Source organism: Bufo bufo, chromosome 10 (assembly GCF_905171765.1).
Source record: "Bufo bufo chromosome 10, aBufBuf1.1, whole genome shotgun sequence".
Lineage (NCBI taxonomy): Eukaryota > Metazoa > Chordata > Amphibia > Anura > Bufonidae > Bufo > Bufo bufo.
In genome coordinates, this window is record NC_053398.1 from 96,479,367 (window position 1) to 96,503,914 (window position 24,548).

The window sequence follows — 24,548 nt, forward strand, 5'->3', positions numbered from 1 at the left end:
TAATTACTCCTAAATCCCTTTCCTCAGATACTGAGGTCAGGACTGTGTCAAATATTCTATATTCTGCCCTTGGGTTTTTACGCCCCAGGTGCATTATCTTGCACTTATCCACATTAAATTTCAGTTTCCAGAGTTCTGACCATTCTTCTAGTTTTCCTAAATCCTTTTCCATTTGGCGTTTCCCTCCAGGAACATCAACCCTGTTACATATCTTTGTGTCATCAGCAAAAAGACAAACCTTACCAGCGAGGCCTTTTGCAATATCACTTATGAAGATATTAAACAAAATCGGTCCCAGTACAGATCCCTGTGGAACCCCACTGGTAACATTACCTTGTTTTGAATGTTCTCCATTGACTACAACCCTCTGTTGTCTGTCACTCAGCCACTGCCTAATCCACTCAACAATATGGGAGTCCATGCTCAATGACTGCAGTTTATTGATAAGTCTTCTATGTGGGACAGTGTCAAAAGCCTTACTAAAATCTAGATATGCGATGTCTACTGCACCTCCACCGTCTATTATTTTATTCACCCAGTCAAAAAAATCTATAAGATTTGTTTGACATGATCTCCCTGAAGTAAACCCATGTTGTTTTTCATCTTGCAATCCATGGGATTTTAGATGTTCCACAATCCTATCCTTTAATAGGGTTTCCATTAATTTGCCTACTATTGATGTCAGACTCACTGGTCTATAGTTGCTCGATTCCTCCCTACTACCTTTCTTGTGAATGGGCACGACATTTGCCAATTTCCAATCTTCCGGGACGACTCCTGTTACTAATGATTGGTTAAATAAATCTGTTAACGGTTTTGCCAGCTCACCACTAAGCTCTTTTAATAATTTTGGGTGTATCTCATCAGGCCCCTGTGACTTATCTGTCTTCACCTTAGACAGCAAACTTAGAACATCTTCCTCTGTAAAGATACATGCATCAAACGATTTAATAGTCATTCTTTCTAGTGGAGGTCCTTCTCCTTTTTCTTTTGTAAAAACTGAACAGAAGTATTCATTAAGGCAGTCGGCTAGCCCTTTATTCTCTTCTACATACCTTCCGTCCTTTGTTTTTAATTTAGTTATTCCTTGTTTTAATTTCCTTTTTTCATTTATATATCTGAAGAATGTCTTATCCCCTTTTTTCATAGACTGAGCTAGTTTTTCTTCTGCCTGCGCTTTAGAAGTTCTTATAACTTGCTTGGCCTCTCTCTGCCTAATCTTGTAGATTTCCTTATCTTCATTGCTCTGGTTTTTTTTATAATTACAAAATGCTAGCTTTTTATTTTTAATGATTTGGGCCACTTCTGCTGAGTACCACATTGGTCTCCTCTTTTTTTTGCTTTTACTGACGAGTCTAATGCAATTTTCTGTTGCCTTCAATAATGCACCTTTTAAGTAGTCCCATTTCTCCTGGACTCCATGTAATCCGTTCCAGTCTGATAAGGACTCATTTATGACTAATTTCATTTTTGAAAAGTCTGTTTTTCTAAAATCTAAAACTTTTGTTTTTGTGTGGTGGGACTCTTTCACAGTTCTTATATTAAACCACACTGACTGGTGATCACTAGATCCCAAGGTTTCGCCTACAATGACATCATATACCGAATCCCCGTTTGTGAATACCAAATCCAAAATGGCCTCCCTCCGGGTTGGCTCCTCAACCACTTGTTGTAGAGATAACCCCAGTAGGGAATTTAGAATATCTGTACTCCTGGTAGAACTTGCTATTTTGGTTTTCCAGTTTATATCTGGAAGATTGAAATCTCCCATAATGATAACTTCTCCTTTCATTGTCATTTTAGCTATTTCTTCAACTAGTAGATCATCTAGTTCTTTAACTTGACCAGGTGGTCTATATATCACACCTACACGAGTTACTGCATGGTTAGCAAACTGCAACGTAACCCAAACTGACTCTATGTTGGCCTCACCAACTTGTATTAGGTTAGATTTAATGCTATCTTTCACATACAGGGCCACTCCTCCTCCTTTCTTGCCTTCTCTGTCTCTTCTGTATAAAGAGTACCCTGGTATGGTTATGTCCCAGTCATTTCTTTCATTAAACCATGTCTCCGTAACAGCCACTAAATCTACATTCTCAGATGCCATTATTGACCCAAGTTCATTGATTTTTTTACCTAAACTGCGAGCATTTGTAGACAGGACTCTGAGCTTATCATTTCTTAACCTCTGTGCTTCTGACCTGTTCTGGCATTGTTTCGGGGGGCAATTGGACTCTTTTATTTTCACTCTTTTGCCCCCCCTTCCTAGTTTAAATACTCTTTCGCAAATTCTTGGAGCTGTTCACTAAGTACATTTGTTCCTTTGAGAGAAAGATGCAAACCATCTTTTTTGTACAGTTCCTTTCTATTCCAAGTAGAGCTATCATGAGAAACAAAGCCAAATCCTTGCTCTTGACACCATTTACCAAGCCATATGTTGAACTCCTTTATGCGCCTCTGCCTATCATTCTGAACATTATGCACAGGCAGAACTTCAGAAAATGAAATGGTAGATGCAAAATCCTGTACGTCATTACCAAGTGTGATAAAAGATTTTTTCACCTCTGACACTTCATTGCAAGCCAGGTCATTTGTCCCTAGATGGACAAGAACATCCACGTCCCCTTCCTGCTTTGCTTGCTTAACAATATTAATAATACGTCTTCTATCTCTTCTAGCAGTAGCCCCAGGGAGACATCTCACAAAAGCATTTTCTTTAAGCTCCACACTTCTTATGATTGAATCACCCAGCAACAGCTGCATCCTTTGAGACTTCACTTTATCTTTTTTGTTGCATACATTAGACATAGGAGTCGATGGTTTCTCACCCTCTGTGCTTGAGTCCATATCCATGTTGTCCTTACATTCTGAGAGTGCTGCAAATGAATTATGGAGAACCACCGACTGTGGGACATGTCTTCTATCCACCACTCTAAGACTTCCAGAACCTACATTAACCCATCTGCCATTTCTGGGGGTCCTCTGTGGCAGTGGCATTGCAGCAGTCCTAGCTGGAGTTTGTTTAACAGATAATTTAAATATTTCAGCTTTCAAAAATGCAATTTCCTGCTGCAGTAAGGAGAACTGTCTACAGTGGCATAGAAGGTGCATGCGGCGGGTGAGAGATCCCATCAGGGCAAGTGATGGGTGACAAGGCAGTCCAAAGCCGTGCAGAGGCTGCCCAATGCCTTGCATGGCATCGGGACCTGCCTTCTATGGGGGCTGAGGAGATCCAGCCCCAGGTTCGTCTCCTAGGCAACCTGTACATTTATTACTCAGTGTATTACAATAACAGGCAATCCATTACAATACAGATGTATTGTAATGCATTGCAGAGGGGTAAGACCCCCAAAAGTTGAAGTCCCAGAGTGGGACAGAAATAAAGTTTTAAAAAAAAGTGAAAAAAAGTGTTTTTAATTAAAAAAAGAAAGTTTCAAGTAAAAAAAATGAAAAAAACGCCTTTTTCCCCAGATTTTATGATAAAAAATAGAAAAAAAAGAAAAAACACACATATTAGGTATCGCCGCATCCATAATGACCTACTCTATAAATATATTACATGATCCACCCCATCCGTAAAAAAAAAAAAACTGTGTCAAAAAAAGCAATTTTTGTCACCTTACATGACAAAAAGTGCCACACCAAGTGATCAAAATTCCCCCCAAAATAGTACCAATCAAAACGTCACCTCATCCTGCAAAAAATTAGATCCTACCTAAGACAATCGGTCAGAAATAAAAAAAAACCTATAGCTCTCAGACTATGGAGACACTAAAACATACATTTTTTTGCTTAAAAAATGCTATTATTGTATAAAAGGGAAATAAATAAAAAAAAGTATACATATTAGGAATCGCCGTGGCCGCAACAACCAGCTCTATAAAAATATCACATGACCTAAACCCTCAGGGGAACACCGTAAAAAAAAAAAAAAACTGTGGCAAAAAGCAATTTTTTGTCACCTAACATCACATAAAGTGCAACGCCAAGCGATTAAAAAGGCGCATGCCCCCCAAAATAATACCAAACAAACTGTCACCTCATCCCACAAAAAAATTAGATCTTACATAAGACAATCGGTCAAAAAATAAATAAAAACACAGCTCTCAGACTATGGAGACAATAAAACATCATTTTTTTTGTTTCAAAAATGGTATTATTGTGTAAAACTCAAATAAATAAGAAAAAGTATACATATTAGGTATTCCAACGTCCATAACAACCTGCTCTGTAAAAATATCACATGACCTAACCCCTCAAGGGAAAACTGTAAAAATAAATAAATAAAAACTGTACTAAAACAACCAATTTTTTGGTCACCTTGCCCCATTAAGTGTAATATTGAATGATCCAAAAAAAAATCATATGTACCCAAAAATGATACCAATAAAAAGTCAACTTTTCCTGCAAAAAACGAGCCCCTGCACAAGACGATCAGCGGAAAATAAATAAAATATGGCGTTCAGAAAATGGAGACACAAAGACATAATTTTTTTTCAAAAATTCTTTTGCAAAACTGAAACAAACAAACAAATAAAATAAAATTTAAAAAGCTTCTTCTAAAAATGATTATCACCAAAATAGATCCTAAAATAGTCTTATCTAAACCTCACCGCAACACTCGAGGATAACAATATCACTTCAAATAGATGAGAGTAAAAAACGTTCCTTTACAGTAAATACATTTTTATTAATATACAATGATTAAAACATACAATTAATTACTCAATGGTAGGAAATACAACAAACTCATGCCACTATGTACCGCTTAATAATTATGTGCAAAATATTAAGCAATGATCTATCAACGCCTTAAATACCCCTGTAATGTATATCGTCCAAAAGATACCAAGGCAACTAAAAAACAATGTGTATCAAGGCAATATTCAAAATCAGGTAACCGTGTAAACCCTAATCTTAGTCCAAATAGTGTTCAATAACTATGCCTGACATCCAAACATAAAATTACTAATTTCCATGAGGGGAAGACAGGGGTAGAACGACTACTGAAAAGGTGCCAAATTAACATACCAAAGTGCTGCAGTGCTGGTTGCAAGGAACAAGGAATTCTCAACGCGCATTTCGCGTTCTATTCTTCGTCAGGAGGAGTGGTCTAAATGGGGATCTGCCTATTATTTAAAACGGGCCTTAACCAATCATCCGTGGAGATAAAGGACATGTGACTCATTAATTTAAATCCTTGTACAGTGGCGCATGAAGAGATCTCCCCAGCCGGGAAAGACATACTATCGCCCTTCCCTCCAAGGTCCACGCCGGAAATGACGCTGATTGAGGTCACCAGCGCGTCGTCTCCATGGAGAACGAAGGAAGAGCCCCAGCCGCGAGATCGTCATGCTCACTGGCGAAGATATCATCCAATATACTAGAATTAGAGGGTATTAATGTAGACATATGGGTACTATATTTTCTACCATGGGCATTATAATAGCAGTGAATTACTACTTGAACCCCTATAATAAATAAAGTTGAACAAACATTAATAAAGCGCAAATCATAGTGCCAAATAATCATGACCACCCTGAAATTACCATACAGTAAAGTGCTAAGTGCAGATATATATTAATAAATTATACTACCATATTAATCAACTAAACATGATTACCCTATTTACATACAAGAATAAAAGTGCCAAGTGCATTAATAAATACATAAATATATCATTAATTCATAACCAATTCAATTCATATATATAATATATGTTAATATGTGCCTATTAAAAACCTGTGATAACTTGATTAATGTTTAAACCAGTGAAAAATTAATTGCTAATACCCACTTAAAATAATTAATCATATATGTCTATTTAATCCCACTAAATCAAAGTGATTGTCAGTCCAAATATAACCATTTTTTTCTTCTTTATTTTCAACAGATGACTGTCTTTTCCTAATACTTCTTATTCCTATGGCTCCAAACAAATTCTCAATCATTATTACATAATTTTCCAATTGGGCTAAAAATGATGCCTAAAACATAAAGTAAATATATGAGTTATCACTATCTGACTTAAAAGCAGAGAAATAAAAATTTTGAAAATTGCTAATTTTTTAAAATTTTCAGTACATTTTTTATTCTATTTATAAATAAAGGTAAAACATATCAACTGAAATTTACCACCATCATGAAGTACAATGTTTCATGAGAAAACAATCTTAGAATTGGTTGGATAAGTAAAGCATTACAAAGGTATTACAACATAAAGTGACACGTGAGATTTGCTCAAATAAGCTCTGTCAGGACAATGAAAAATGACTGTGTCAGGAAGGGGTTAAACATCCTGTTCTTGGTGGTTTCTCTAGTTTTACTTCCCATTTAACAAAAGTTTATTTTATCGTAAGTTGAAATAGTGATCTTGTAAGTCGCATTGTGGTTTGCTGGTATTGAGAGGTATGTATGCTTTCTTGCACTATAGAACACAAAATATATAATTAAGCATTAGAATGGTTTTATATTAAGTAAATGGATTATTTTGAAAGTATTCACTGTGTATTCATCTATCTACCTATCATGTAAAATGTTTTTTGTAGATTGGAAAATGGAATCATCCTGTTCTCTATGTAAGTGTGCATTCATTTTATACTTTCTAAATATGCACTGTAATTAGATGTAAATATGTAATTGGATTGAGGGGATATTATCCAAGTCATGCTTTATTTTTCAAATACTTACCAACTATTTAGATAGCAGAGAAGAACATCAGCTTCTGAATCCAAAATTATGAGGAGTTTAAGTGATTCCCGACTTATTATACTGTGTGCTCGCCATCTCCTGGCCAGTGGCAATAAATAATGCCATTTGGATCCCTACAATATTGTTTATCATGTATCACGCTCTCTGCTTGGCATGGAACTGGGGATTCTTTTACCTTATTTTAATGAGTTTTGATTATACACAATACAAAATAAATATAATAAAGGGACATATCGGTACAGCATAGATCCATTATTAACCCCAGTGACCAGCCTGCTTTGGTCCTTAGTGACCAAGTGTTTTTTTTTCATCGTCGCATTATAAAAGCGATAACTTTTTTCCTATCGATGCAGCCATATGAGGGCTTGTTTTTGCAAAACACGTTGTAGTTCTTAATGGAACCATTTTAGGGTACGTATTACTTGCTGATAAATTTTTATTAGCTCTTTCATCACAAATAACATGATAAATTTACACCCTGGGTCAGTATAATTACAGTGATACCAAATACATATATATTTTTTCTGTTTTGCAACTTTTGCACTGTAAAAAAACTATATATATTTTTTTAATATCTTTTTGTATCCCAAGACCCATAACGATTTGTACTTTGCATTGGTAACATTTTGGGGTACATAACACTTTTTCATCTCTTTTTATTTTGTTTTTATTTATTATTTTGATGGTGAATAAGCAATAAAACAGCAATTCCGGCTTTTTTTTTTTTTTTTTTTTTTACAGTTTTACTGCATTCATCATATGGGATAAATTAGATGATAGTTGTGTAGTGCAGGTGTTTACGGATGAGGCAATACCAAATATGTCATTTCATTTACAAAAACTTGTTAATTTTTTTTAACCAATTACTAAATGTCCCATAAGGGAACTTTGACAGGCAATCTTTTGATCACTTCTATAATACACTGTACTGCTTATGTAGCACAGTGTATTATACTGTCAGTGCGGTGCCAGAGAGGTACAGCCTGATACAGATGTACTGCAGGCATGGGGCCTTCATGAGGCCCCAGTCTGCCAAGTGAAGAAATTGCTTATGGGAGACAGAGGGAGCTCCATCTCTCTAAACCACTTAGATGCAGCAGCCCCTATCGACTGCAGCATAACAGCAAGATGTATGAAGTTAACAATTGAAAGCAGTATACATAAAGGGGTTGGCCACTCTCTATTTTCCCCTACTGTGTGGCAGGCAGGGAAAAATGAAGTCCCTAATATACTTCATTAAACACATCTGCCTGCTTTCTTTTCTATTGTAAGCCACGCCCCCTGAGCCCTGCTCTACTTTGCAGCTGAGTTCATTATGAAGGAGCTTGAGAGCAAGCATGTCCATGGCAGCAATGTAGCTGCACCAGCGCTGTTCTTCTTACTCTGTAAGAGCATGTGCAGTCTGCTCTTGTTAGTGGCTGGCTCCCTGCTCCAACTCTGACAGGAATCAGCTGCATGTTCAGTCTCTTCAGTCAGAGCCCCTATACTGGGGTGGCTACTCGGTCCATCTCCCAAACCCCCCCACACCCACCAGCGCTAACACCATGCCGCCGACCTATTAAGCCACGCGCCGACTCCATAGGCCAGGACCCCTGCAGACAATCCAGAAAGCAGGACATCTGGCCACCCTACCCGGTACAGTACGTTTTCTGTATAGTTACATGGAACTGTGGTGTGTATATATATATATATATATATATATATACTAGCAGAAAGACCCGGCTTTGCACGGGTATATTTCATCTATTTAATTTAATGTTTGTGTGTGTTGTTAAAAGATATCGACAGTATCCCCCCTTAACATGACCTCTTTATAGCAGCCTGCTCCCTTAACAGTGACCTCCACAGCCCCCCACCCCTTAACACTGACCCCCCTATAGTGCCCCACCTCCTTAAAATGGGTCTCTTTAACATTGAGTTACACAGCACCTCACCCCCTTAACAGTGACCTCCACAGTAGCCTGCCCCTAGGGTGGCCAGAGGTCCGGTTTTAGGCAGAACAGTCTGGCTTTCAGACTCCTTGTCCTCCGTCCAGCGCAAGGCCTGGATGGACACAGGGATGTCCTTTGGAACAGTTCACTCTCAGACAGCAGCACTGTGATGTCTGAGCGTGAGCTGCAGGGAGAAAGTCAAATGCAGCTGACAGAAGTTTATTTTTACCTTCAGTTTTTCAATCCCCGTCGGCTGCAGAGTGGGAGAGGATGTGGCCTAACCAGGTCTGGAGAGTGGCTTAACGGGACCTGGGAGTGGGGTTTTTAAGTCCGTCTTTTGAGGGTGGCCTGAATTACCTTACCTGCCCCCTGATCTGTGACCTCTACAGCACTCCGCTCCCTTAACAGTGTCATCCATGGCACCCTACCCCTTTAAAGAAAATCTGTCACCAGGATAATCACTATTGAAGTAAAGCCATAGCCTAATAGCACTTAGTACCTTATTTCTAGATGTGGCTTTGTTTCAGCAATAGATGTTTTCTATCTTCTGAAAATCTAGTTTATTTGGTATGCAAATGAGCCAGTAGCGATTTTCCTGGTGACAGATTTCCTTTAAAGCTGACCTACAGCAGTGAAGAAAAATGGTTGGGTTGTTATGGAAACCTGGTGTAAAACTGTGTGTATGTGGAGACTAAGGGCCTGCGAGCTTCTATTGGCTGATAAGGGTCATGTGACCAGGCTTCTATTGGCTAATGCATTTTTTGGGGATATTTCAGGAACAGTACGTGCTAGAGAGCTGAGACCCGGTCTAAAACCTTTCCGGACACCTGATGCACCTGTGTGCCAAATTTCGTGATTGTAAATGCGACTGTGCGGATTCCTTTAGCGGACATATATATATACACACACATACATACACTCAGCTTAATATATTATATATATATATATATTTGTATATGTATGTGTATATATATATATATATATATATATATATATATATATATATATATATACAGTACAGACCAAAAGTTTGGACACACCTTCTCATTCAAAGAGTTTTCTTTATTTTCATGACTATGAAAATTGTAGATTCACACTGAAGGCATCAAAACTATGAATTAACACATGTGGAATTATATACATAACAAACAAGTGTTAAACAACTGAAAATATGTCATATTCTAGGTTCTTCAAAGTAGCCACCTTTTGCTTTGATTACTGCTTTGCACACTCTTGGCATTCTCTTGATGAGCTTCAAGAGGTAGTCCCCTGAAATGGTTTTCACTTCACAGGTGTGCCCTGTCAGGTTTAATAAGTGGTATTTCTTGCCTTATAAATGGGGTTGGGACCATCAGTTGCGTTGAGGAGAAGTCAGGTGGATACACAGCTGATAGTCCTACTGAATAGACTGTTAGAATTTGTATTATGGCAAGAAAAAAGCAGCTAAGTAAAGAAAAACGAGTGGCCATCATTACTTTAAGAAATGAAGGTCAGTCAGTCAGCCGAAAAATTTGGAAAACTTTGAAAGTAAGGGCTATTTGACCGTGAAGGAGAGTGATGGGGTGCTGCGCCAGATGACCTGGCCCCCACAGTCACCGGACCTGAACCCAATCGAGATGGTTTGGGGTGAGCTGGACCGCAGAGTGAAGGCAAAAGGGCCAACAAGTGCTAAGCATCTCTGGGAACTCCTTCAAGACTGTTGGAAGACCATTTCAGGGGACTACCTCTTGAAGCTCATCAAGAGAATGCCAAGAGTATGCAAAGCAGTAATCAAAGCAAAAGGTGGCTACTTTGAAGAACCTAGAATATGACATATTTTCAGTTGTTTCACACTTATTTGTTATGTATATAATTCCACATGTGTTAATTCATAGTTTTGATGCCTTCATAGTCATGAAAATAAAGAAAACTCTTTCAATGAGAAGGTGTGTCCAAACTTTTGGTCTGTAATGTATATATATATATATATATATATATATATATAATTATTTTTTATCTACATATGTGTGTATATCTGTATTTAAGTGTGTGTATATATATATATATATATATATATATATATATATATGTGTGTATATACATTGTGATCTGCAATGCATAGGCACCGACCCCGTCTCCGCTGTCTGCTGACGTGAACCTATTCACTTGAATGGGGTCCGCAATCCACATCCGACAGTCCGCACCGCAAAATAGTAGTACAGGCATGGACAGAAAACCCACGGAAGCTCTACGGAGTGCTTCCAATCTGTGCTTCATTCCGCACTGCACCGTATCTTCTAGATTGCGGACCCATTCAAGTGAATGGGTCCACATCTATGATATGGTGAGTACATGGCTAGTGCCCGTATATTGCGGACCCCCTGTTCGTGGGACACAATACCGGCATGGACAGGCTGTGGTCATGTGCATAAGGCCTAAAGCACTGATGAAATTATACCTATGGTGCTGTTGTTACTAGGATATCACAGTTGTCCAGAGATGTTTATATGACTGCTCCTCTGAAGATGCTTGCTGTGATTCATGCTGAGATTTTTACTTTCACTTTCCAGCTGCTCCACCCACACAGCCTCTCATCAATGGGAGCAGGCTATTCTGAACACATTAGAAAAATGATATATACATAGTGATATATGATATGTAGTATATCTGTCATGATACAAATACCTCTTGGCTTTAGTTATTGTCTGGGGCACTTTATTTTTTTTTTACACCTACTGTATGTTGGCCAACCCCTTTAATAAGAAAATATATATATTTTAATATATTTTACTGCAAAAGAGATCCTAACCCCTTTTGGGCCTTTTTTTTTAAAAATCGTATTTTACTTATTGTTTACATTTTCTTTAACCCCTTCCCGACATGTGACGTAATAGTACATCTCATTTTGGGTCTTTAAAGATGGCGCATGAGCTGGCACCATAGCAACCGGGTGCCTGCTGTTTCATATAGAAGGCACCCATGGCTACGCGCTTCTGGGTATGCTCCGGCTACCCCTTGTGGCGATCGGAGGAGCCAGAGCGTGTATGCGACAGGCCCTGTCCTTCAGAATAACAGGAGGCGTCTGCATAGTAGTTTCTATGGAACCCCTGCCTGTTGCAGGGCTCCATAGAAACATAGTAAATATCTAATAGACTCCAATGCTAATAAATTAGAGTCTATGAGAATAGCAATCCAATGATTGCTTGTTATAGTTCCCTATGGGAACTAAATAAAAAAAAATATTCAAATCAGCCCTTTACCTAAAATACAAATAAAAAACTTAAAAAGTAATACATAATCAATACACATCAATATTAAAACAAATTGCCTGTACTATCAAAATATAAAAATATTAATCTGATACGGAAAAAGGCAAAATGTAGTTTTTTTGGTCGTTTCTCCTCCCACAAAAATTTTAATAAAAAGAGACCAAAAAGTTGTACACACCCAGAATGATATCAATTAAACGTACAGATTACCCTGCAAAAAATGAGCCCTCACTCAGGTCCGTACACATAACAACAAAAAAAGTTATAGTTTTTTATTTTTTATCAGTATCAAAACGCAAGAAAAACTATAATTATGTAGTATCGCTGGAATCGTACTGACCCGGAGAATGAAAAGCACAAGTCAGTTTTACCGCATAGGGAACGCCATAAAAAAAACCCCCACATAAAACAGTGGCAGAATTGCATTTTTTTCACCCCATTTGAATTTTTTTTCCTACTTCCCACTACATCCTATGAAATGATATATGGTGGGCTTGGAAAGTACAATTTGTCTTACAAAAAACAAGCCCTCATACACCTATGTGAACGGAAAAATAAAACAGTTATGGCTCTGGGAAGACAGGGAGAGAAGAATTAACAAAACGCAAACACTGAAAATCGCCTTGTCAGGAAAGGGTTAAAGGCTATGTACACCTTCAGAGGAAATTTTTTTATGATTGCATTTTACTCATTTTGGCTAAAAATATTTTTTTTCAATTGACCTTTATTAAAAATATTGAGCCGTTCTGTCACCAAGGATTAACTGTTATTTTAGCTGTGTGACTGATACTTACACTTTCACTTTGTGCCTGTCATCTAATAAACCTTATCTCTAAACTAATGAGAGATCATAAACACTAATTTAAGCCACATCTTATCAGTAACATTAAGACTGATCTATAATGAGTGTTTATAAGGTCAGAGAGCAGAGATAAGGAGTCCATCTGCTCCTGGTCTGACAGAAAAGACAGACAATCCAAATGGTGCTACTACAGCATCTCAGTTATGTACACAAAAAGGATTCAATATTTTGAATAAAGACCAATTGAGAAAATTTTGCTCAAAATGAGTACAATGAGTACAAGAAATGCCACCAAAGGTGTACATAGCCATTACATTTTCAAATTAGGTCTTATTCACTTGTCAGTGTTTTGGTCAGTGTTTGATCAATGTTTTCCACCAGTGAGCTAAAATCAGGTGTGGATCCTTGTCATAAGTGATCTATTAGCTCACAATCACTGATGGAAATCACTGATCAAATGTTGACAAAACACTGACTGTGAGAAATAGGCGTTACATCAAAATAAATTCGTAGACTTCTTTCACATCAGCAATTCAGGAGTGGAGGCTACCCTAGGATAATTTATAATTAGTAATGAACAAATCGATCCCTACAAATCAATTAGTTCTTCATAATGAGTCCTTTACCTGTGAAGGGCTGTTCCTGCTGCTGAAGAAGCTCTCCTGCCACTTTATTGATAAGGCTAGACATCTCTAGGGCCAGAAGCTCTACTGCCGATAGCAGAGCAGCGACTGTGCGTGTGCGGCTCCACTACAAGGTAGTAGCAGAGCCTCTGCATCTGTGCCGCTACTCAGAGAAGAGATGCAGGGGTGAGATTTTCAGGGCTGAGTAAGATGTCAGGACATGTCAATCAAGCAGCAGGGGGGCTTTGTCATTAGTGGGGGCAGGCCCTGGCAGGAGAACTCATTATTTTGAACAAATCAATGTGTACAAATTGATTTGCTCATTTCTACTTCTAAGGGCTTATCCACATGGCCATAGTTTATGTCCGCATCCGATCTGCATTTTTTGGATGTGTACTCATTCATTTCAATGGGGCTGCAAAAGAAGCCCCCCAAAAATAAAGAACATGTCTCATTCTTGTCTGTTTTGCATTTCTAGAGGAGTGTGAAACAAATTGGCTGCATGCACTCGGCTGGGATTGCAGATCTGCCAGTCCTGTGCCTAAGCCCTCATGGAAAGATTTGCAGCTTCAGGATTTTTAACCGCTTACAATCACTTATGGAAATCACTGATCAAACACTGACTAAAACACTGATGTCTGAAATAGGCCTATATTACATATAAATCCTGCAGTTCTGCTATGCATGAAGACTTATAGCAATCATGCACTTCCTCTATTAAGTGTCTATGATTACTGGAAAAGAGAAGTCAGAAGCAGTTATAAAGGATTTGTCTTCTTCTGTGTCACCAGTTGTCTCTGACAGTCGGGCACCCAGCCTGTTCCTGCTAGATTGCGAGGGCAAGGTCTTTACTCACGCACCACAGTTACAATGGCACAGGTTTAAAGCCCTGACTCTTTTGAAGAAACAGTGGTTTGCACAGTTACTGCACATAAGGATTCAGGAGTACACTCATATTTTCATTTTTAGAATCATTTTGTGTTGTATAGGGTTATACTAAAGTAAATATTCCAATCTGTTTAAATTCTAGGTTTACAAGTAATTACTTTTATTGCTTGGTTCGGATTAAGCATAGCTATGATTGTAATAGGTAAGTAATAATGAAAATGTCATTAGATGTTCTAATCTTTTCTTCAAGTATACATACTCGCACAAAAATACATACATATGCACGCATTGCACACATATACACACTTGTTTGTAGGAGTGTATTCACACTGTGAACAGTGTTCCCTCTAAGCTGCGCGGTTGCGCGGCCGCACAGCAATTATAGTGCCCCTGCTCACAAGTTTTCAAAGTCCGCTCAGCGCACACCCTGCTGGCAAAATGCCCACATTTATTTCTCCTACGTCCTACAGGATGTTCTGTGTGCCATGCTACTGCTGCCTCCTCCTTCTTTTTCCGTCCCTAAGAGGAAGGCTGGGCACACAGCAGCAGGGCGAGATAACTTGAAGGCGGCGGCGCCGCCATCTTAGAGGCTAGAGTGAGTTTCTAATGAGTGTGGTGTTTATCTTCTCCCTTCAGCTCAGAGTAAATGTATGAGGAGAGGAAGTGTCAGGCTGTCGCCTTAGCATCAGCAATAAGAGTCAGAATGCACCCAGCAGCACTGCACCGGCCGCATTGTTTCTCCCTGCTAGCACTGGAATGATGGCCCCCTCATTGCATACAGTGATATAGGCTATGATGGGCATCTCCTCTCCTATACATAATTTTTTATCTATAGCTGGTATAAGTTATACATCTTGCAGTTATATGGACCATGATGCTGGTATAACCTAGTTATTCGCCTGAATTATACAGGAGATGCCCACTTGCCCAGGTTATACCAGCATGGTTCATATTGTTGTATACAAGAATATGTATAACTTATACCTGCTGTACATATATAATTATATACAGGAGATACCCAGGTTATACCAGCATGGTCCATATCACTATATACAAGAAGATGTATAACTGATACCAGCTGTACATATATAATTATATACAGGAGACACCCAGGTTATACCAGCATGGTCCATATCACTATATACAAGAATATGTATAACTTATACCTGCTGTACATATATAATTATATACAGGAGATACCCAGGTTATACCAGCATGGTTCATATCACTATATACAAGAAGATGTATAACTTAAACAAGCTGTACATATATAATTATATTCGACGATTATCTCTTGTTTGATTGTCCTATCGCCCACCTTTGACTAAGCATTGCCCATTTTCAAGCCAACCCCGCTCAGCAGCTGCCAAGGCTTAGAGGGAACACTGACTGTGAATATGTAAGGGTACAACGGTGTGGCTTGCCAAGCCAGGCTCACCTGCAGCAAACTGTGGTGACACGAATTTGCAGAAAACTTGCATGGTCATTGGTTACCATTGATGGGTGGGGCCTACTCTTGTAAACCTGGATAGCAGACCCTTTGGCACAGATATATAATTGGTGTAGGCTTAATTAAGGAGCAGTATCTAAAGCACCCATAGTATTTACTTTTAACCTGTAAAGCAGGGTATTATTTCCCCTGATTTGGAAATACCAGGTCCCAGTTAGTGGCATGGGTGCAGTGACTACAGGATTGATGATGTAATTTTCCAGAATTGTTACTAGGAGGCATATAAGTCAAAACTAGAATTTTCAGATTTGAACAAAGTAAAGATTAAGGTTACCAAATCAGAGCTAGAAGACACGCCAGAGGCAAGGAATGAGCCAGAACAAAGCCAGGAGACATAACCAGGAATCATCACCATATTATAACAGAAACCAAAGAGAACCAGAGGTTGAACCACTGCCAGGATCAGAAAATAAACCTGATCTTAAGGGCTCAGGAACCAAAGCTACCATGAGGACAGAATGTTGAAATCTTCAATGAGGCATCAAGGGTTACTGATGTAGTATCAGATACACCACAAATGAGGGTGAATCTATGTTTTCACTAGGTACCTTACTATTGATATCCTGTTTGTTTTTAAAGGAAGGTTAGACTTTTATCTAATGTATATAACTAGAGATGAGCGAATTTTCAAAAAATTCGATTCGCCGGTTCGCTGAACTTTTAGGGAAAGATTTGTTTTGATCCGAATATATTTGCAGTGAATTACGTTAAGAAACAGCTATTTCCTGGCTGGTGAGAGCCTTTATAGTGGTGTAGAACACTGTGCCTTGCAGTAACACGCATAGGGAGTCTGCTTTGGTAGTGAAATAATACTGTCAGTAAGTATGACATGCAGATGACAGGCGTCGATCTTAGAATCACTGCACACTTCAATTATTTGGGCAGTCACAGGCCCAAAACGGAACAAATAACTCAAGTATGAACTCAGCCTTACAGGTCAATGTTAGTGTCAAGAAGAAGCGCACTCCTTTTAAACCATCGTCAGCTGACTCCACATAGATGTGTTCTATTAAACGCTTATAAAAGTAGAGCCCCCCCTGACAGAGTGGAGAGGGTGTCAGCAGTAAGTTTGTGTTGACATCACTGATTAATTTGCCCTTCCTCTGATCCGTCAGAACAATAACCCCCCCCAAAAAACAGATCCTGTCTGTTGAGCATTTGCCTTCACTCGGTCAGCATTTGGTCAGTAATCCATCAGTATTACTAATGCCAAAAAAACAGGAGTGGATCGAAAACAGATATGACATGTAAACTGAATATTTGCATGTCTTCTATATTTTGTACCCACTCCTGCTTTTGGCTACCAAATCACAAGCCAATTCTGATGGGACTATACAGGCCTTACAGCTGCTACACAGAGGATCCGTTGTGTGTCTCATTTTTCCTTACTTCTGACAGATCAGAAAAAGGGTCAAATAAATGATGATGTCAGCCAAGCCAAAAATGCTAAATAATGGCCCAATCATGAAGTGGGGAGGGTGGTAACAGCATGAGAAGTCCACAGAGTGGCCCTATGACATAGTGGTGAAGTGGAAGCAGCATGAGGAGGCCACAGAGTGGCACAATGACAGAGTGGGGCGGTGGCAGCAGCATGAGGAGGCCACAGAGTGGCACAAAGACAGAGTCTGGAGGTGGCGGTAGCAGCAGCATCAGGAGAAGGCCACAGGGTGGCACAATTCCAGAGTGTGGAGGTGGCAGCAGCATCATCAGGATGTCACAGAGTGGCACAATGACAGAGTGTGGAGGTGGCAGCCGCATCAGGAGGCCACAGAGTGGCACAATGACAGAGAGTGGAGGTGGTGGCAGCATCAGGAGACCACAGACTGGCAAGGTGACATAGTGTGGAGGTGGCGGCAGCATCAGGAGACCACAGAGTGGCACGTCGACAAGAGATTGCGGAGGTGGCAGCAGCATGAGGAGGCCACAGAGTCTATTCATTTATAGGGAATATGGGACAGAACAGAAGGTTAAAATTTCCCAACTTTAAAAAAGAGTTGCCTAAAAAAAGATTTAATAATACGCGTTCTCCGGCACAAAAGGCTTGGCAAATTGATTGTCCGGGAATTTCCCTCGAAGATTGGGATAATACATTGGCGAATTTAAGTTTACTTTCTTATAATTTTAATCAAATTTTGGTTCAATTTAATATTAAATATTTAATAAAAAAAATTAAGTGTTGCCTAAGACAGGAGAGAATCGGCCCATCTTCTGTTTATTCAATGACGTGGTTGCGATGGAGAAAGCATTCTAAGAAACAATTTCTTTCCACCTGGAGACGAATCCTGTCAAGATTGATGCAGTATCAGCTGCTCATCGAGCCAGATACTTCTGGGGGAACCTGCCTGGCATGAACAGGCCTCTAGTAGCTACAGACAATGAGAAGACAAAGCTTCTAGATTGCTTGGAGCCCTGAAGTGTCGCGAATTTCATCAAGTCTGTGTCACATAAAGAATTTCACCACTAAGTAATTTGGTCCATACCGCAAAAGGAGGTGTACAATCACCCATAAATGTGACGAAAAAAAGCCTGTTTCAAATAACAAGTTTAACCACTATGTAATTCGGCCCATACCGCAAAAGGAGGTGTACAATCACCCATACATTTTCCGAAAAGAAGCCAGTGTCACATTAAGTATTTCACCACTAAGTAATTTGGTCCATACTGCAAAAGAAGGTGTCCAATCACCCATAAATTTGACAAAAAATAGCCAGTTTCATTTAACAAATGCCACCACTACGTAATTCGGTCCATACAGCAAAAGGAGGTGTACAGTCACCCATGAATTTGACTAAAAAAAGCCTGTTTCATATAACAAATTTCTACACTACATAATTCGGTCCATACATCAAAAGGAGCTGTACAGGCACCCATGAAAATTCCCCAAAAAAGCCTGCTTCACAGAAAAAGATGTCACTGCAAAAAAGGCCTTTACCACATATAACTGCACCGCTGAACGGCAAATAGGCCTTTATTTTTTTCAACTTTTACACTACACAAGGCTTCACAGAAAAAGATGTCACTGCAAAAAAGGCAACAATGAACGGCAAATATCATTTTTTTCTTCCACATATATCTATATATCACTGCACTGCTGAGTGGGAATTAGGCCCTAATTTTTTCCTACTTTTACACAAAAGGCTTTTCAACAGAAAAGTACAACGCTGGACGGCAAATATATATTTTTATTTCGCCACTAATACACGGCAAACTGGGCTTCCGAATATATCACTGCACCGCTGAGCTGCAATTAGGCCTTAATTTTTTCCCACTTTTACACAATAAACAGATATATGCAACGCTGGATGGCAAATATATTTTTATTTCTCCAGTAGTACAAGGCAAACTGGACTTCACAATACTGTATATGACTGCACCGCAGAACGTCAGTTAGGCCCAAATTTTGTTCTACTTTTACACAACAGGCTTTTCAACAGATATATGCAACGCTGGACGGCGAATATATTTTTATTTCGCCACTAATACACGGCAAACTGGGCTTCCGAATATATCACTGCACCGCTGAGTGGCAATTAGGCCCTAATTTTTTTCTACTTTTACACAACAGGCTTTTGAACAGATATGTGAAAAGCTGGACGGCGAATATATGTTTATTTCGCCACTAATAAATAGCAAACTGGGCTTCAGAATATATCACTGCACCACTGAGCGGCAAAGATATTTTTTCTTTTTCCACTAATACACGCAAAAAAGGGCTTTAAAACAGATAACTGTACCGCTGAGCGGCAAAGATATTTTTCTTTTTCCACTAATACACGGAAAAATGGGCTTTAAAACAGATAACTGCACCGCTGAGCGGCAAATATATTTTACTTTTAAAAAAAGAATCAATACAGCCACCACAGGAGCTGTTACTGCTCATAGGTCAGAAATATAGTCCTACAAGGCTACCACCAGATACAAAAACCAAAATATAAAAGGGCAGTAGTAAAATATAACTTTTAATAATAAATCTAAAAAGTCAAATAGCCCAAATTGTAACCATGAAGCCACATTGATTAGACAATAAGCATCACAAATTCCATGTCGGACACATGTATATGGATAGGTATACTGTAATATATACACCGCTTACCCAGATAGATGTGTAGGTAAAGGTGGACAGAACCAGCATCCACACCAAATAAATCACGTCCTCACACACAGATGAATTCGGCTCCAGTTGTTTTCAATCCTCAAACACGTCGCCCCTTAATCATCTATATGATAGTGTATGGTGTATCAGAGGACAGTGAAGAGATAGACCCCTATCCGTACTGATTAAAGGGTGCTAAAGAAACCTACTCACAGGTGCTCAGATAAAAAGAAAAATGTTGTCCCTACGCGTTTCATTTATTTATAAAGCCCAAAACTCATCAGGGGACATAGGGCTAATGTAACCTAGAGTGGGAAGCAAAGAAAAAAACAGAAATAAGTATATGTGTGTGTTTAAAATAAGAGGTAATCTAGCCACCCATTATAACCATTCAGGGCAGCCGTTAAACCTCTCACTCCCGCCACATCGGATAGGGGACGCCACATACCTACAGTGTCTTCTCACACTATGCTATAACACCCACATCTTTTATGGGTGAACATCACTGGAGGTGCGACCTTACACCACCTCAGGACGACTATTCTAGGATTGGACTATCCCATATAGACGTTAATGAGAGGTTTAACGGCTGCCCTGAATGGTGATAATGGGTGGCTAGATTACCTCTTATTTTAAACACACACATATACTTATTTCAGTTTTTTTCTTTGCTTCCCACTCTAGGTTACATTAGCCCTATGTCCCTTGATGAGTTTTGGGCTATATAAATAAATGAAACGCGTAGGGACAATATTTTTCTTTTTATCTGAGCACCTGTGAGTAGGTTTCTTTAGCACCCTTTAATCAGTACGGATAGGGGTCTATCTCTTCACTGTCCTCTGATACACCATACACTATCATATAGATGATTAAGGGGCGACGTGTTTGAGGATTGAAAACAACTGGAGCCGAATTCATCTGTGTGTGAGGACGTGATTTATTTGGTGTGGATGCTGGTTCTGTCCACCTTTACCTACACATCTATCTGGGTAAGCGGTGTATATATTACAGTATACCTATCCATATACAGGTGTCCGACATGTAATTTGTGATGTTTATTGCCTAATCAGTGTGGCTTCATGGTTACAATTTGGGCTATTTGACTTTTTAGATTTATTATTAAAAGTAATATTTTACTACTGCCCTTTTAGATTTTGGTTTATATTTTACTTTTGCCACTAATACACGACAAAAAGGGCTGTAATTTTTGCCTTTCATCACACAACGTCTAATAAGACCTTTTTTTCCCACTAATACAAGCCAAAAAATGCTTTAGAACCTAAAACTGCACCGCAAAAGAACAAATAAAAGATATAAATATTTCCTTGTAATAAACCCTGTTAATGCCTGCATCAAACAGCACTTGCACCCTAATAAGAACGGTTTGCTGGAATTACAGAGCTGTATAATGGCAATTTGGATCCCCAGCAAGGTGTAATCGGATTGTTCCTATTACCCAGGCTTTAACCTCTCCGACTGAACCCTGTTCAACATAAAGGCTATGGAATGATTCCTCCCTATTCTTTCCCTACACCTTGAGGAAATTCGCATTCGGTGCGAATCAAATTTTTCCTGAAATTCGGAACGAATTCCACTTTGTCAGCTTCGATTCGCTCATCTCTTTATATAACCACCATATGTCCACAGGTCTAACTGACATATCTGTAGACCTCTTATGGTAGGCACAGATGTAGAAAGCACCAATATCAGTAGGTTAAGGCGTCATCCCGACAGTGTAACTTTAAGCTTTAGAAGCTATGCACATTGTTAAACTAAGTCATCACGATAAGCTTGTATGTTAAGGCGCCTGGAATTACTTTAACGTCTGCTACATCTATAAATAGAGCTTGTGTAATGGAACCTTGGTAGACGCTTGGACAAAAATTTAAATTAGGGCTAATTATATTAAGCAGATTTATATTATTATCCATACATGCTAATTAATGCTTATGAAAATAATGTTATTAATTCTGAAGCTATTCAAAATGTATTTCCCCAATGGCCTTTCTGCTGCTTGTGAGAAGTGAGAAGTGAAATGGTGTCCCTCAACATTCCCATGTTACAGATTTTCATTGGGGAAATTTTCCATGTTGGACGTTCATCCACGCAAGTGAATAGGATTTCCATAAAACCTAAACACATGCTATGGATAAAATACACTTTATATTGTAATTGCTGTATTTGGCACAGAATTTTGCTTGTCTTAAATGCCCATCTCAACTCATGATCAAATGACAGATAACTTGTTCTCTTATTTCCAGGAGCGATATATAAAGATGAATGTCCAATACAGCCATCCATACCTATCTTTCTGTTGGTTGCCGGAGTCACACACTTGGTGTTTATTATATTATTGTTTCTCAGACGTGTGCTGGAGACATGCAGCATAGTTCTAGAAGCTTTGATTGGCATGTTTAGCTTTGCTTGGTTCATAACAGGTAGGTACTTATGATAACTCAAAAACGGAAAATATGGAAGCATATTGTCTTCTGACTCCAAGCATGCATGTTTATTTCAACAGGAAGATACTATTAGTAATGCATATCTCTGGGAAAACTAATAATTTGGCATGTTGATGTTTAACATGACCAATTGGTGTGGTCATAGTGGAAGCTGGGGAAGTGGCTGCTATGGGACCTGAACTCAGAAGGGGCCTGCCTAAGAGTAGGACTGAAATTTCAGTGAACAGTATTATACGATTGCATGTGACAGTATTAGGGGTGAGCGAATCGAGGTTCAGATCCAAGATCTGAAGTTGATTAATTCATAAACTTCATTTTAATGCTGTATGGAGACTTGTCTGCGTACATCATTAAAATGTATGTGCTTCAGCGAGGCAAAATTTGTTAAATTCCGAAGTGGCATGAGACTTCGTCAATAAAATCGGGCTTCAATTCTATGACTTTAAAAACCTTTCTAAAACAGGAATCCGAAGTCGGTTTTAGTAGCGGCTGGTACCTCGGTCCCAAAGCCAACTTCAGATTCCTGTTTGTAAAGTCATAGAATCGAAGCTCAATGTTATTCACCGAAGGCTCTCGCAAATTTGGACTCAACAAATTATGCCTCACCGAAGCATATACATTTTAATGCTGTAAGGAGACAGGTACAGCATTAAAACAAAGTTTATAAACGGAGTTGACTTCGGATCTTGGATCTGAAGCTCTATTCGCTCACTCCTAGACAGTATATACAGAAAAAGTGGCTTCCTGGCCTGATCTGAGAGAGCTATCTTCATTAGCCTCAGGAGTGAGGGTTGCACAAGAGGAGGGGGTTGCTGGGGAGAAGGTAGGGGCAGTTCAAAAATTTGCTGTGGGGCCCAATCAGTTCTAGTTATGCCACTGTGCCTAATGTTTCTTAACCCTGATGGCAGATGCCATGGGACTGTAGGGCTTCCATCGTGCCCATTACATCAGCAACTAATACTGATAAAGCTGGGGTGGCCAATATTTATCTAATGTCTACTGCCAGATTAAGGTTTTAAGCTGAGTTTGACCTCATCAGATCCAGAGTTTACATCTAGTTCCAAATTTTCCTTTAAAAAATTTCAGCACCCTCGCGTGTAAACTTGGCCTTACAGAAACTTAAATATGTATGTTTACTGCTTTAGCTTTGCAGAAAATAATGTGGGCAATTTATCATGAGGGTCATTTTTGAAGCCTGTTTCCGCTGGATTACTTTGAGCCAAATTTATCAAATGTCAAACATGGTTATATTTGATTTAGCATAGCTTTAAAACTTTAACACTTTGGTCTAGATAGGTTTCTCCAGTTTTTCTACGTGGTCCCCCCCTACTGAAGAGAGTTTGCATGAAACTGAAGCTAACCATGCCTACTTCTCCACTCATTTTTCAAAAAGGGTTACATAAAACTGTAAAAAGTTGAAATTCTTTGCACAAAACAGTGTTTGCGACAAAATTTGCGTTTTTTTTTGGGCATCCGCTTATGAACTAATGACACATTCTCTTACTGAGGAGCACGGTTGGTGAATAAACCATATATGACTGAAGACAGAGAGTGCTGCGGTAATTATTCTCTTCTAATGATACATTCTCCTCAAAAGCACTAAATTCCACTACTGAAACCAATCATAAAGAAAAGACATTCTGGATTGTTCAACCCAAACTGTATTTTAATTTGCACAATTACATGAGTATAGAAGGGATATTAATAAAGATATAGACAATTGTATAGCTTTATGGTATACGGTAATTATAAAACTCTTTTTCCATAAGGAATGGGATGGAGCGGTTGTAATAACATTGCGCTGCCTCCGCAGGTAATTTTGAAGCGGAAGCTTCTCTCGCACAAGTGCTGCTACACCTTTAAACAGCTGATTATTGGGGGTGCCGGGAGACATCAATATCGTAGCACTGCACAACCCCTTTAACCTTTAAATTAAGCAGAGTTGCTCCTCAATATAACTGCACAAAATATAGCTAGAATGGCATCATGAGATAAAAGTATGACTTAAAACTGTTTTTCTACCTTTTAAAGTGATATTGTGATGTTATCACTTTATGATCGATAGCATCCTACCTTTAGTGACCCACACTGATCCTGAGAATGAAGGGCTGCAGTGCTGGTTGAGTATCCCTGCACAATGGTGCTCCTGACCACTCAGCTGTGTCCAGAACTGCAGTCGCCTCCATTCAGTTGAGGTCTCAGAGGTAGGACCCTCACTGTTTGTAAAGCAATAGCATATAGCTAGAATATGATATCACTTTAAAAGATGGGACTATA

General features: G+C 39.0%; 1 protein-coding gene across 1 annotated transcript in view; it reads left to right on the forward strand.

Moving 5' to 3' along the window:
• The first annotated feature begins 6,338 nt into the window (after positions 1 to 6,338).
• The window catches only part of LOC120980955 (transmembrane protein 272-like), a 32,257-nt gene continuing 14,047 nt past the window's right edge, over positions 6,339 to 24,548 (forward strand). The window contains exons 1-4 of the mRNA XM_040410351.1: positions 6,339 to 6,411; positions 6,552 to 6,581; positions 14,349 to 14,408; positions 22,071 to 22,247. Coding sequence (XP_040266285.1) covers positions 6,560 to 6,581; positions 14,349 to 14,408; positions 22,071 to 22,247 — 259 coding nt within the window. The 5' untranslated portion in view covers positions 6,339 to 6,411; positions 6,552 to 6,559. The remainder of the gene's footprint in view (positions 6,412 to 6,551; positions 6,582 to 14,348; positions 14,409 to 22,070; positions 22,248 to 24,548) is intronic.